Below are 12,090 nucleotides of genomic sequence, written 5' to 3' on the forward strand. Positions count from 1 at the left end.
AGGATTTTTCACCTCATGTGTTGTACTTCACTACTCAAATCAATGTATTTCCCCTCTGAACGCTGGCACCCTGACAGAAGGCATGTCTTTAATGACTAGTGGAGTGGATGGGCTGATMTAGATAATTTGGTGTTTCTGTTCCAGCCCATTATGGCCTGCTGAGTCACACACACACTTATCTAATGCCCCACTACTGTCCGTCTAACCATCCACGTCCAGCACTTCACACTGCCAAGCACTCTCCCGTTTGTGTGTGTGTGTGAGAGAAAGCAAGTGTTAAGAGGGGGAGAGRGAGGGAGAAAGAGAGAGACCACTGTAGAGGAACAAAGAGAGAGAAAGACCTGCTGTGCGTGGATGTATGTTCGTGTATGCAGTGTGTGTGTGCGTTGGCTGCAGCTCTCTTGTAAATCCCTAGTATAAAATAGAAGACATTGATCCCCCTCATCCGCAGTGATAAGTGACTGCTATTAGTCTTTGAACGCGTGGCAGACGCTGTAAAATGGCTGTCATATTCCATCTCCTACTGTAGCACCACTGATACTCAACACATTTACATTGCTCGTTACTCACTGAACACTTCTCTCCACTCAAATACACCATTTGTCATGTCAGAATGTTCAATGTAAAGTATGTTTAATTGGCAAGAATTAAAGTGGATCTATAACAGATATGTGATAAGAGAGGGAGGGAGATGAGTTAGGTTAGTGTTTGTTGAACGTTTGACCCATAGCATTGTACCACAATGTGCTGCAGATTTGACCCTCTGTAGCAGAGCCTTGCTTACTGTGTGTGTTCTGTTTAGATCAGCTTGCYGCATCTCATCTCTTAAAGGCCAAGTGCAGTCAAAAACATGATTTTGCTGTGGTTTATATACATTTCCACACTGAGGTTAGAATAATATTGTGAAAATGATAATGCCCTTTTAGTGTAAGAGCTGTTTGAAAAGACCTGAAAYTTCAGCTTGTTTTGGTGGGGTTGAATTTTGGCCTGGTGATATCACCAGGTGGTAAATTAGTTTAATAGACCAATAAGAAACCGKTTCAAAACTCACCAATAACAGCTAGTTTTCTGCCTTCCCCTCCCCACTCAGACCACTCCCAGACAGTCCTAGCAAAATTCTTGCTTGAGAAATTGCTCTTGGCTAGGGAGCAATTTCTTTGTTTCTTTTTGACAATTTTTTCAACAAAAACAATYCTTTACAGTCCTGGCAATTGGCCTGTATAGATAGAGCTAAATTGAAATATTTCTTCCAGAAGAAATATGAAAAGCATATGCATAAACATAGTAGYAATTGAAAGGGAACAATTTAGAGATTATGGGAAAAGTMTTAGCCTAAAGTTGAGGACACAACTGTTCACCTGACACAAGACTGAATCCAAACATTACACTTGATTTTTATGTGCATTTTACATTTACTGTACTTTTCGCAGCATTTGTTGATAACAAAATCTAAAAAATACTCTGGATACATCCAGTAACATGTTAAGACTATTCCTGGGGAATGTGGGGTAGATGCAACATTACACAAAAAAATGGACTGGGTCATTCAGGTGCGTGTTCCGCTGCAAATTGTCTTCACAATAGACAGTCTCATTCTGTTCTGAACAACCCAGGGTATGACACCATGTCATCTTGTAACTACATCAGACATGGTGATCATCAACATTGACACTGTGTATATGACATTAGTTTTATGATATGGAAATGTGGCKTTCTTGTATGATATCAAAGTGGTATTTATTACACTCAATGTCTAATCTCTCTATAATAGAGTCGTCTTAATTTACAGCATTTYCCTCACTCAGACGAGACATCTTTTTCAAAAGTTGCCCAATTAGCGGAAGGGATAGGGGCAAGTTGTTGTCGCGTGCAGTTCTCAAGTTCAGAACGGCTGTCAGTCATACAGCGCTGTGAAGCTCAGTCTGAGCTCTGTCATTTATAGCATRTTACTGTACAGCCACTGCGTTACCATTTAGGCGCTTATCAGTGCCCAAATCTGCTATTTTCAACCCATATACAGATATGAGTGTGAAGGGCTACTTGTTATCCAGAAATTATATTTTGAGATAAAAATGGCTGAATTGTACCTTTTTAAACGCCTCTCTGTTGTCTCTTAGAGCGAGATCTCAGTGAGTCAGRCTTAGTCACTGGGTATGGGAGAATGAGGGAAGGTGAGAGAGTGAGCGGAGGGTGAATGAGTAAAAGAGACATAGTGAGTGGCAGAGGAGGAGAGCGATGGATACAGGCACTGACTTGTTTTTGTGCTGTTGTCTGAAACATCTCCCAGCTGATCCAAATGAGAGAATAGAACACAGCATTGTATTTCTGTCACATAGCTGGTCTGTCAAAGAACTGTGGCAGTACAGGCTCCAAAGAATGAATGCTGGCTGGTTTGTACTTTTGCTCACTCTGTATTCCACTGGATGGGAATGCCCTGATTYGAGTAGATGGTGTCCTACTTGTTGCTGTATCCTCCTATCCTTCGCTCCACTTCTCCTTCTCTCTCCTCTCCCCCCCCTCTATTTGATAAATAAACAAATGAATCCCTACTCCATCTTATTTTATGCAGCATCCTGAAATGAAAGGTGAAACATAAATAGATAACCTCTGTCTCTGTCTCTCTCTCTGGCGCCCCCCTCAGCACCTCCATATGACGGTCCAGGCCTTGCAGGATGAACTGAGGATACAGAGAGACCTGAACCAGTTGCTTCAGCAGGACCCTGCCAGCCAAGGTCATGACCTGGCCCTGACCTCTGAACCCACGGAGGAGAACTACCGTCGGCTGCACGGGGACCACGAGCGTCAGGTCAAGGAGCTGTTCCTGCTCAGAAAGACTTTGGAGGAGATGGAGCTGAGGATAGACACCCAGAAACAGACCCTGGGCGCCCGGGACGAGTCCATCAAGAAACTACTGGAGATGCTGCAAAGCAAAGGTGGGTTACCATGCCCCACACGCTGTGGCCGTATTAGTAATGCTTTTATATTAACACATCTTCTAAATGACCATATTATTGTATTATATTCCAGGGCCGTCGGCTAAGGCGTCAGAGGAAGACCAGGAGAGAACCAGGAGACTGGCTGATGCTGAGATGCACAGACACCATCTAGAGTCCCTACTGGACCAGAGAGACAGGGAGACAACTGCTCTACGAGAGGTGAGGAACTCAGCGAGAGGCGAGGGAGGGAGGTAACAAATTGAGCTTAAGTTGGGTCACACCACAAACTATTAGGGATTGAGTGGTGTGTAGTAGACAACGTGTGGAGCGTAACGACCTTGTTCTCTKTAGGAGCTGCACCGTCGATACGAGGGAACCCCAGAGTCCACAAAAACCAAGGCTCTACAGACTGTCATCGACATGAAGGTACCCATCTGTGTGTGTGTGTCTGTAAGTGCATGTGTGAGTGAGTGTATTATAGGGCTGACCCCATTTGGTCGATTGGTTGGTAGATAGACTGCTGGTCGACGKAGATTTCTTCAGTCGAACAGTCGCCCCCCCACCCCCAAAAGAAATCATGGTGTACAAGAAACCTGTATGATTTGCGCCTAAGTGGAGGTTGTGGGGATGGGACAGTCCATCACTCTTAAGACATGTGCTACTGAAATTGCATATGCTTAGGCCTATATTATGTAACAACAATGGTGCAACACTAATAAAAAATATGATTATTTTATAACAAATGCGCTTTCTCCCGTGTTGGATAGCAGTCGCTGTCCACAGTACTGAAACACGCTGTTGAATTGGCACCTTTTCCTAAACCATGTTGCTATGTGCATAATAGCAAAGTTAACCAGCTTTTTRGTGTTGAGAACAATGCGGCAGAAGCAGCAGCAGAATGACAAGACGAGAAAACAGCCCTTGCTTTAATTGTCTAAAATTAGGGGGRAAAATGTATTCCATCCATTTTGAGAATAAGGCTGTAACGTAACAAAATGTGGAAAAAGTCAAGGGGTCTGAATACTTTCCAAATGCACTGTATATCTACAAAAATAAGACAGATCCTGCTTCTGTTGCCTGTTTGAGTGTTTGTTTAATAGCCTACTGATTCCGTCAGCACCAAGCCTCACGCAACCACAACATGTCGGATAAACAATTTCACAAATTCGTCTGTTTTTAATCTTTGCTATGCTGTAATAAAGGCTTTATACTTTTTTTCATTAGAACAGCCTCTCTGGTATTACTTATGTATTTAGTGTTTACACTCCCAAATTATCAGAGAAATAATATTTATAAAAATAATAGCCCTCCTTTTTCTTGATTTCGTTGTTGTTGTTGTTATTATTATTATTATTATTATTATTATTATTATTATCATTACAATTAGGGATGCACCGATATTACATTTTTGCCCGATACCGATTTCCGATATTTTCCTTGCCCCCAAAAATTATAGTGATAACCGATATTTAAAATTTTAGTGGCCTTTTAAACATTCTAGGAGAGTGAAATGGTTATCACACACACATGGACGCAGCGGTCTAAGGCACTGCATCTCAGTGCAAGATGCGTCACTACAGTCTCTGGTTCGAATCCAGCCTGTATCACATCCAGCAGTGATTGGGAGTCCCATAGGGTGGCGCACAATTGGCCTAGCTTCGTCCGTGTTTGGTCGGGGTAGGCCGTCATTGTAAATAAGAATTTGTTCTTAACTGACTTGCCTAGTTAAATAAAGGTTACACACCAAACTAACCAAAAAGTTATTTTGTTGGCATTTACCTATGTCCCCATTACCAGTAAAGCCTAATCAAAACCTATTTCTTTCACTTACTTGCTGTGCTGTTTCGTTGTTCAATTGTTCAGTCGTTTCATTCTCAACCAGGATTTCATCATACATGTCAAGCAGTGAAGTTTCAGCTCTGTCTGTCCGTAGTCTCGCGTCCTCGGTGCGCACTGTCACTGTGTCCSTTTCTATCTTGTCCAGCTGTGTCTAACATTTCACATAAACCCTGTTTCTTGTCTGCATTGAAGTAGAGGTCCTTGTACCTAGCATCGAGCATGGTGGCGACACAGTAGAGGCTCAGAGAGAACGCCACCGAATCGCTTGTTCACAGTCTTGAGTACTTTTGTAAGTTTTAACCCCACGGTTGTGTCGACAGTTTTGTTGAGCAGGCGTTTCAATGCCATGACAGGGTATCACGTCTGCTGCAGACACAGTTGATTAGCTTATTTCTCGAGTCAGTTGTTTGAATGGAGCTAAGAGTTTGTTCATGTTTCAAACGCCATTGAAATGGCAGCAGCGGTATGAGAACCAGCACATTCTTGAGCATGCAATACGGCTTTCCTCAGTGTGAAATCCTCGTCGACCCACTGTGCTTGTCAGACTCGGCATGCTCATGGGGCTGACATCGCTGGTCCAAATGTCAGTCGTGAAGCTAATATCAGTGACACCCATAGCAAGTACTCAAGGATGTGTTTCAACAATACTGTGTAACTTGGTAGTGTGTACCGGKGCTCGACCAGTCAGCGGAAGCCAACATCATCCACGAYAGAGAACGGTTGATTGTCAAGGGCAATGAATTCCATTATCTTGGTGTCAAATGGATTTCTCCTTTGAGTTGTCTCGGTGAATTTTCTTATTCTTTCGAATGACTGCTGGACTTGAACTTGTTTAGTTGTTGGAAGTGTGTGCTTAGAATTTSTCTGCTTTTCTGTGTAGTGCTGTTGTTTTTGTGGCGTCATTACGTCATCTACCTACGTTTTATATAGCTATGCACGTCAGCTTTGACATCGGTTTTGCACACTGACGTTAAATTAGACATCGGGCCGATGTTGGCTTTTTTAGCTAATATCGGCCGATTTRATATGCTCACCGATATATCGTGCATCCCTAATTACAATAATAAGTAATGTCATTATCATTGGTAGACTTAGTATAGCAGCCTTGTATAACCACCATCGAGTTGTAGGCCTAAGAGCTCTTCCTGTTTAGTCTTAATACCGTAACTTACTTACTTACATATTTCAATACTTATATAGGCGACTGTATCAMTCAATAATGTATTAGTTGATGTCGTCACACAGCATATGAGTCATTCATGATTTTGAAATGCAATCAAGCATTTTAGTTTTAACATAAAATATCARAGCGACCCCTGATTAGCGTAAAAAATAAATAAACCGTTGCATTTCGGAAATTGCATTCACGAATGAATGAGTCTATTTTTCATCTTTGCTGTAAAAAAGGCTTAACAAAAAAACGTTGGTATGCTTATAATTGATTTAGTGTTGACATTGTTCCAAACGGTCAGAAAAATGTATATTGTAATCTAACAGCACCTGTTTGGCACAAATAATATGCACGCAGCGCTTGCTCCTCACCTTCCCCAGTATTTTCCACAACTGACTTCCCCTTTACCTCCTGAGCAACCAGTAAACATTCCCCGTTTTGAGTTTATTTCTCATGTCCTCTGCATCCATTTTGCTGTTACGGTGTTAAAAGTTTGTTATGACTAATGTATTGATGTGATTATGATATGCTATAGGACAGACCCTATTGGTCACTTGCATGCGATGCATACCTGTCTCATGTAAAGMGAGCAAGGGTTGAGGGAATGGGGAACATTTTTCCTAAACAAATTAGGGATCAGAAATGGCAGTAATTATGGGTGGTGCTAGTCACACAGTCACTCGCTGTCATTTTAACACAACACAGCAAGTCTGAATCCGGCACAATCAAATCAATTGCAGTCAGACTCCCTCTAGTCATTTGTGTGTCTTAATTATTTCATAAAACAGTGTTCTTCAAGTATCAGACAAGCTCAATGCATGTAGTTGATTTGATTAAAACACATAGGATGTGTCTATCTATGGAAAAATACCCATTTTAAAATTTAGACCAATCGATTGGTCGAAAGAACAACGACGAAAGAACGACTTGGTCGACCAAGATTTTTTTTTTTGTCGGACAGCCCTATTGCATTAACCCCTTCTCTGTCTGATGTGTGTCAGGATGCTAAGATCAACTCTCTGGAGCGAGGTCTGAGGGACATGGAGGAGGAGGTGATTATGTTGAAGTCCAATGGCCTGCTGAGCTGTGAGGAGAGACAAGAGGAGATGAAACAGATGGAAGTCTACCGCAGCCACACCAAGTTTATGAAGAACAAGGTGTGAGGTCACTTCCCCTCAGTTTCCATTGATCAGAATTCCATTTCTATCAGTTTATATTGGTCAGGCTTCAAGTCCCCTTGGTTCTGAGAGGTTAGAGGTCGGTTCAGTTCCTTCCAATCAGCTCAATATCAATCTGTTCTGTAGTTGTACATGTTCTCTTCATATCCCAACCCTCCTTCTTCTGCTCATCACCATCTACCTCTCCTCTACATCCTTCTTTTGCTCTTGTTGTCCTCTTCCTCCACCTCTCCCTTCTTTCTCCTCTTCTCCTCCCTCTCTCTCGCTCTCTTTCACTGTCTCAGATGGACCAGGTGAAGCAGGACTTGTCCAGGAAGGACACAGAGCTGCTGGGTTTGCAGACCAAGCTGGAGACTTTGACCAACCAGTTCTCTGATAGCAAACAGCACATCGAGGTCCTCAAGGAGTCGTTGACCGCTAAAGAACAACGAGCTGCCATCCTACAGACAGAGGTACACACACATTTCAGAACGAGCAATATAAGTATATAGACACTCACTGGCCAGTTTAAGTAAACCACCACGTTCACGAAAATTGATTGCCCCTACAGACAGTGATTCATGTGGCCATGTGTGGCTATATAAAGCAGGCATACGGGCATTGAGGCATTGTTACTGTTTGATTGAACAGGCAAAACAAGTGACCTAAAGCGACTTTGAGCGTGGTATGATCCTCTGTGCCAGACATGCCGGATCCAGTATCTTAGAAACGGCCACCCTCAACTGCTTGTTGATGAGAGGTGGAAGGAGAATGGTAAGAATCATGCAAGTTAACAAACAGACAAATAACGCCACAGTACAAAAGTGATGTGCAGAACGGCATCTCGGAACCCACAACTCGTCAGTCTTTGTCACGGATGGACTATTGCAGCAGACGACCACACCGGGTTCCACTCCTATCACTGAAAAACAAGAAGAAGCGGCTCCAGTGTGCACGCAATCACCAACACTGAACAATTGAGGAGTGGAAAGACATTGCCTGGAACATGACAGTGAGTTCAGTTTACTTGAGTGGCCTGCAGACCTCAACTGAATAGATCATCTTTGGGCTGAGATGAAATAGGCTGTTCTCAGCATGAATGTACCGCCGTCCAATCTGCAGCAACTGAGTAATGCCATTGCGTCAGCATGAACTAACATCCTTGTGGAACGTTACAACACCTTGTAGAATGCCCCAAAGAATGCAGGCTATTCTGGAGGCAACGGGGGGTCCTTCCCGATAATTGATGGGTGTACCTAATWAACTGTCTGGTGAGTGTACAGCGCACACACACAGACCCAGTATGCTGAGTAGTTCTCCTCTGCCCTCTGCTGGCCAGGTGGATGCGTTGCGTCTGCGTCTCGAGGAGAAGGAGACCACGCTGAACAAGAAGAGTAAACAGATCCAGGAGATGTCTGAGGAGAAGGGCACGCTCAACGGAGAGATCCATGACCTCAAGGACATGCTGGAGGTCAAGGAGAGCAAGGTTAACGTCCTGCAGAAGAAGGTGGGCCTCGACTATATAGCACGCTGTATAATACAATGGGATACATTACCTCATACTACGTCCTATTTAGTAGACTTGTTCTGTATGTCTTTTGTCTAGCTTGTCTAATTTTGTGTGTGTGTGTCCAGATTGAGAACCTGCAGGAGCAGCTGAGAGACAAGGAGAAGCAAATGAGCAGCCTGAAGGAGAGAGTCAAGTCTCTACAGGCAGACACCTCTAACACAGACACCGCTCTCACCACACTGGAGGAGTCCCTTGCTGAGAAGGTACACACACATGCAGACACACACACACTGACTCCAACAGAGAGACACAAGCAATGTGTGTTATTTAAAGTCATGCCGTTTCTGTCCTGGATGTTTGTAGTCCTCTCATATGGGCTCTGAATTGACGTGATGATGTTGTTCTGTGCCTCCCCTCCTATTCTCTCCCCTGTAGGAGCGTATCATCGAGCGTCTGAAGGAGCAGAGAGACAGAGACGACAGGGAGAAGACTGAGGAGATCGACAGCAACAAGAAAGAGCTGAAGGATCTGAAGGAGAAAGTCAGTCTGCTGCAGGGAGATCTGTCTGACAGAGAGGTGAACACACACACACACACACACACACACACACTGTTGACACATTTTATTAACCCCACCCTCTCTCCAGACTAACCTGTTGGACCTGAAGGAGCATGCGTCGTCCCTGGCTTCCTCAGGGCTGAAGAAAGACTCCAAGCTGAAGACTATGGAGATCTCTCTGGAGCAGAGGAAGGAGGCGTGTCTCAAACTGGAGAACCAGCTCAAGAGGGTGAGGTATTTACCTTAGACACTGATCTAAGACCACTTTTGCTGCGTGTGCGTGTGTGTCTGACTGTGTGTCTGTTTCCAGGCCCAGAATGCGACGTTGGAGGCCAAAGCGAACACAGAGCTGTCGGAGCTCATCACCTCCCTGGAGAGGGAAGTTACCCGACACCGAGAGGATTCTGGGAAGGCTCAAGCGGAGGTAGACCGACTGCTGGAGATCCTGAGAGAGATGGAGAACGAGAAGAATGACAAGGACCGCAAGATCAATGAGCTGGAGAGGTGTGTGTGTGTGTGGTGTTAATCTTTCTCTGACCCTGACTGTTTGTTTGTGTCTGTGTGTCTGACTCATAGTCTCTGTAAACAGCAGTCTATCTATAGAAATGTGTATGAGCTCCTACATCGTCTAATGTAGGTGTTTTCTTCTGAAATACCACACGGTCCTACTCTTCTCCTTCCTTCTCATCTTCCAGCTCTCTGAATCTGTGTTTCTCTCTCCTGCCTTGTCTTTTCACTGGAACTCTCTGTCTCCTCTCCAGTCAGACCTCCAGGTTAGTAACATGTTTTCTACATGGCCTCTATGCACTGGCTTGACTTCCTCACACCCTTCTCCCATCCCCCCTCTCTTCTCCTCAATTGCTTTTGCTCTCCCTCCCGCTCCCCTCCTGCTCTCACTTTCACCAGTTTCTTCACCCCGCTTCACTTTCTCTCTCTCCCCCCTCTTTCTGTCTAACTCCCTCTCACTCTGTGATGCTTCAGTGTAATGTGTGTAAGCCTATGGGATTGTGTGTAACCCAGTCCTCCTGTGTCCCATGGTGCCCTGCAGACAGACCAAGGACCAGAGTAAGAAGGTGGCATCACTGAAACAAAAGGAGCATGTGGAGAAGAGTAGGAACGCCCAACTTATGGACGAAGCCAAAAAGAGAGAGGACAACATCTCAGAGAGCTCTCAACAGGTCAAGGTGAGGCGTGGTGGGGGGTGGTGGTGGTGGGGGGGCGGGGGGGGGGGCTGTATCAATGCATGTGACTAATGTCAACACTCACAAAGAAAGCTTCCCTTGTTGTACTAAATGTAGTTCGACATCAATATCCTTAATTGTCTTCCTCTGTCTTCTCTCCTCCTCCTGTCCTCTTCTTTTCCTCTCCCCTCCAGGACTCTCTGCGGTTGAAGACGGAACGTATCGAGGAGTTAGAGGAGGCTCTGAGAGAGAGTGTTCAGATCACAGCGGAGAGAGAGATGGTGCTGGCACAGGAGGAGGCTGCCAGGAACCACCAGGAAAAACAGGTACGCTCACATGCAACAGAAGTACACATGCAYGCACCCAAACACACACTTGCAACACAAATACACACACATGCAACACAAGTGGACACACAAACGCACACACTAAAAGAACACATTGAGAAAGCACACATACACGTACAAAGCTACACGAACACAGATACACACACACACACACACACAGACGGCTTCGATCTCCTTTCATCCCTGCTTGCTACGTTTCACTCTCTCCCTGCTATCCCTCCTTTTCTCAGTTTTCTTATCTCTAATTTTCTCTTGTTTTATCTCTGCTACTCACTGCCTCTCAGAAGCACTCACACAAACCAATGCATGAGTCCAACAACGCCCAGTTTAAGTGGTCTAAGGTATGACATAATAATGCCCCCTCTGTTGTATTTCACCRTTTGGATCAGTAGTAGCTCTTTAGACCATGTTACCATTTACCTACTATTCACTTTGAAATGACATGGCGTCAACTAAACTAGAACCTTCTGGTTAGAGCCTGACCCATGTCTTTTTTGGGGAGTCCGATTTCTAGGAGGAAAAACGTACCGATATATTTGCAGATATACTGTTTTACATCGGGGAAATCGAAAAGGTGTGTTTCCCACACTGAATTCTCATAAAATGTCCAGTAACTATGCTTCAAATGTTAATTTCATACATTGTGTCAATGACACAACATGAGAATGGCTGCCAGTGTTCAGAAAAGCATGAGATTCACTTTTTTCATCTTATTTATTGAATATCGGTGGAGTTAACGTCCGATACCGATTTATAGAGTTAAAAGGCCAATATCGGACGATTTTATTATCGGTGTGCAGATTTTAATATTGGTGGGGCTCTACTTCTGGTACGTATTTCTAGTAATGTCAATCTGCAGCTAGTTAGTAATCGATGATAATACTAACATGTGTATTGATGGTGCTATTTAGTATTTACAATGCACCCCAGCTAATTCAATAGTTATTATTTAGCCATATTGAGTTGTACTGTTAACCATGTGACTTCTAAGTAAATGCCAGGTAAATGAAAGTACTGCAGTGAGTAGTATATTTAGTGCTGTTTAGAGCTGTCATTGGAGCCCCTTGTTGTACATCCATCTCCTCAGTGGGGTTGGGTCCAGAAACAAACCCTGGCCCAGGGGTCGGTAAAACCACACAGCAAATTATTTATTTTTTATGAAAGAAGTTTAGTATTTGGTCAAAAAAGTTTTCAGCTAAAAATGAGAATCTGTTTACCAAGTATTCCCACTATTAAAAAATAAAAAGAGATGTGACCGTGTCTCAATGTAATCAAAGTATGAAWWTARTGTTATTTTAAAATACAATCTCTTTTTGGGCTTAGTTGTGGTCAATTTGCAGTGTACAAATATTATAATTATGTTCCRACCCCTGACCAGTCGATCCGACAAA

At 43.8% G+C, this 12,090-nt stretch overlaps 1 protein-coding gene across 4 annotated transcripts in view; it reads left to right on the top strand.

Annotated features, from left to right (window-relative positions):
• Window positions 1–12,090, top strand: part of LOC111962571 (ELKS/Rab6-interacting/CAST family member 1) — a 38,490-nt gene that overhangs the window by 13,104 nt on the left and 13,296 nt on the right. For 3 of the 4 annotated variants that reach the window (XR_011479709.1, XM_070443130.1, XM_070443131.1), the window contains exons 4-15: window positions 2,642–2,933; window positions 3,028–3,155; window positions 3,288–3,362; window positions 6,948–7,103; window positions 7,409–7,576; window positions 8,443–8,610; window positions 8,739–8,876; window positions 9,049–9,189; window positions 9,260–9,400; window positions 9,482–9,687; window positions 10,220–10,355; window positions 10,547–10,678. Coding sequence is in view for 3 of the 4 variants with exons in the window: in XM_070443130.1 (XP_070299231.1) it covers window positions 2,642–2,933; window positions 3,028–3,155; window positions 3,288–3,362; window positions 6,948–7,103; window positions 7,409–7,576; window positions 8,443–8,610; window positions 8,739–8,876; window positions 9,049–9,189; window positions 9,260–9,400; window positions 9,482–9,687; window positions 10,220–10,355; window positions 10,547–10,678 (1,881 nt within the window). In the remaining variant the exon portion in view is untranslated. The remainder of the gene's footprint in view (window positions 1–2,641; window positions 2,934–3,027; window positions 3,156–3,287; window positions 3,363–6,947; window positions 7,104–7,408; window positions 7,577–8,442; window positions 8,611–8,738; window positions 8,877–9,048; window positions 9,190–9,259; window positions 9,401–9,481; window positions 9,688–10,219; window positions 10,356–10,546; window positions 10,679–12,090) is intronic. The other variant, XM_023985732.2, reaches the window with a different exon arrangement.

Source organism: Salvelinus sp. IW2-2015, linkage group LG4q.1:29, assembly GCF_002910315.2.
Source record: "Salvelinus sp. IW2-2015 linkage group LG4q.1:29, ASM291031v2, whole genome shotgun sequence".
Lineage (NCBI taxonomy): Eukaryota > Metazoa > Chordata > Actinopteri > Salmoniformes > Salmonidae > Salvelinus > Salvelinus sp. IW2-2015.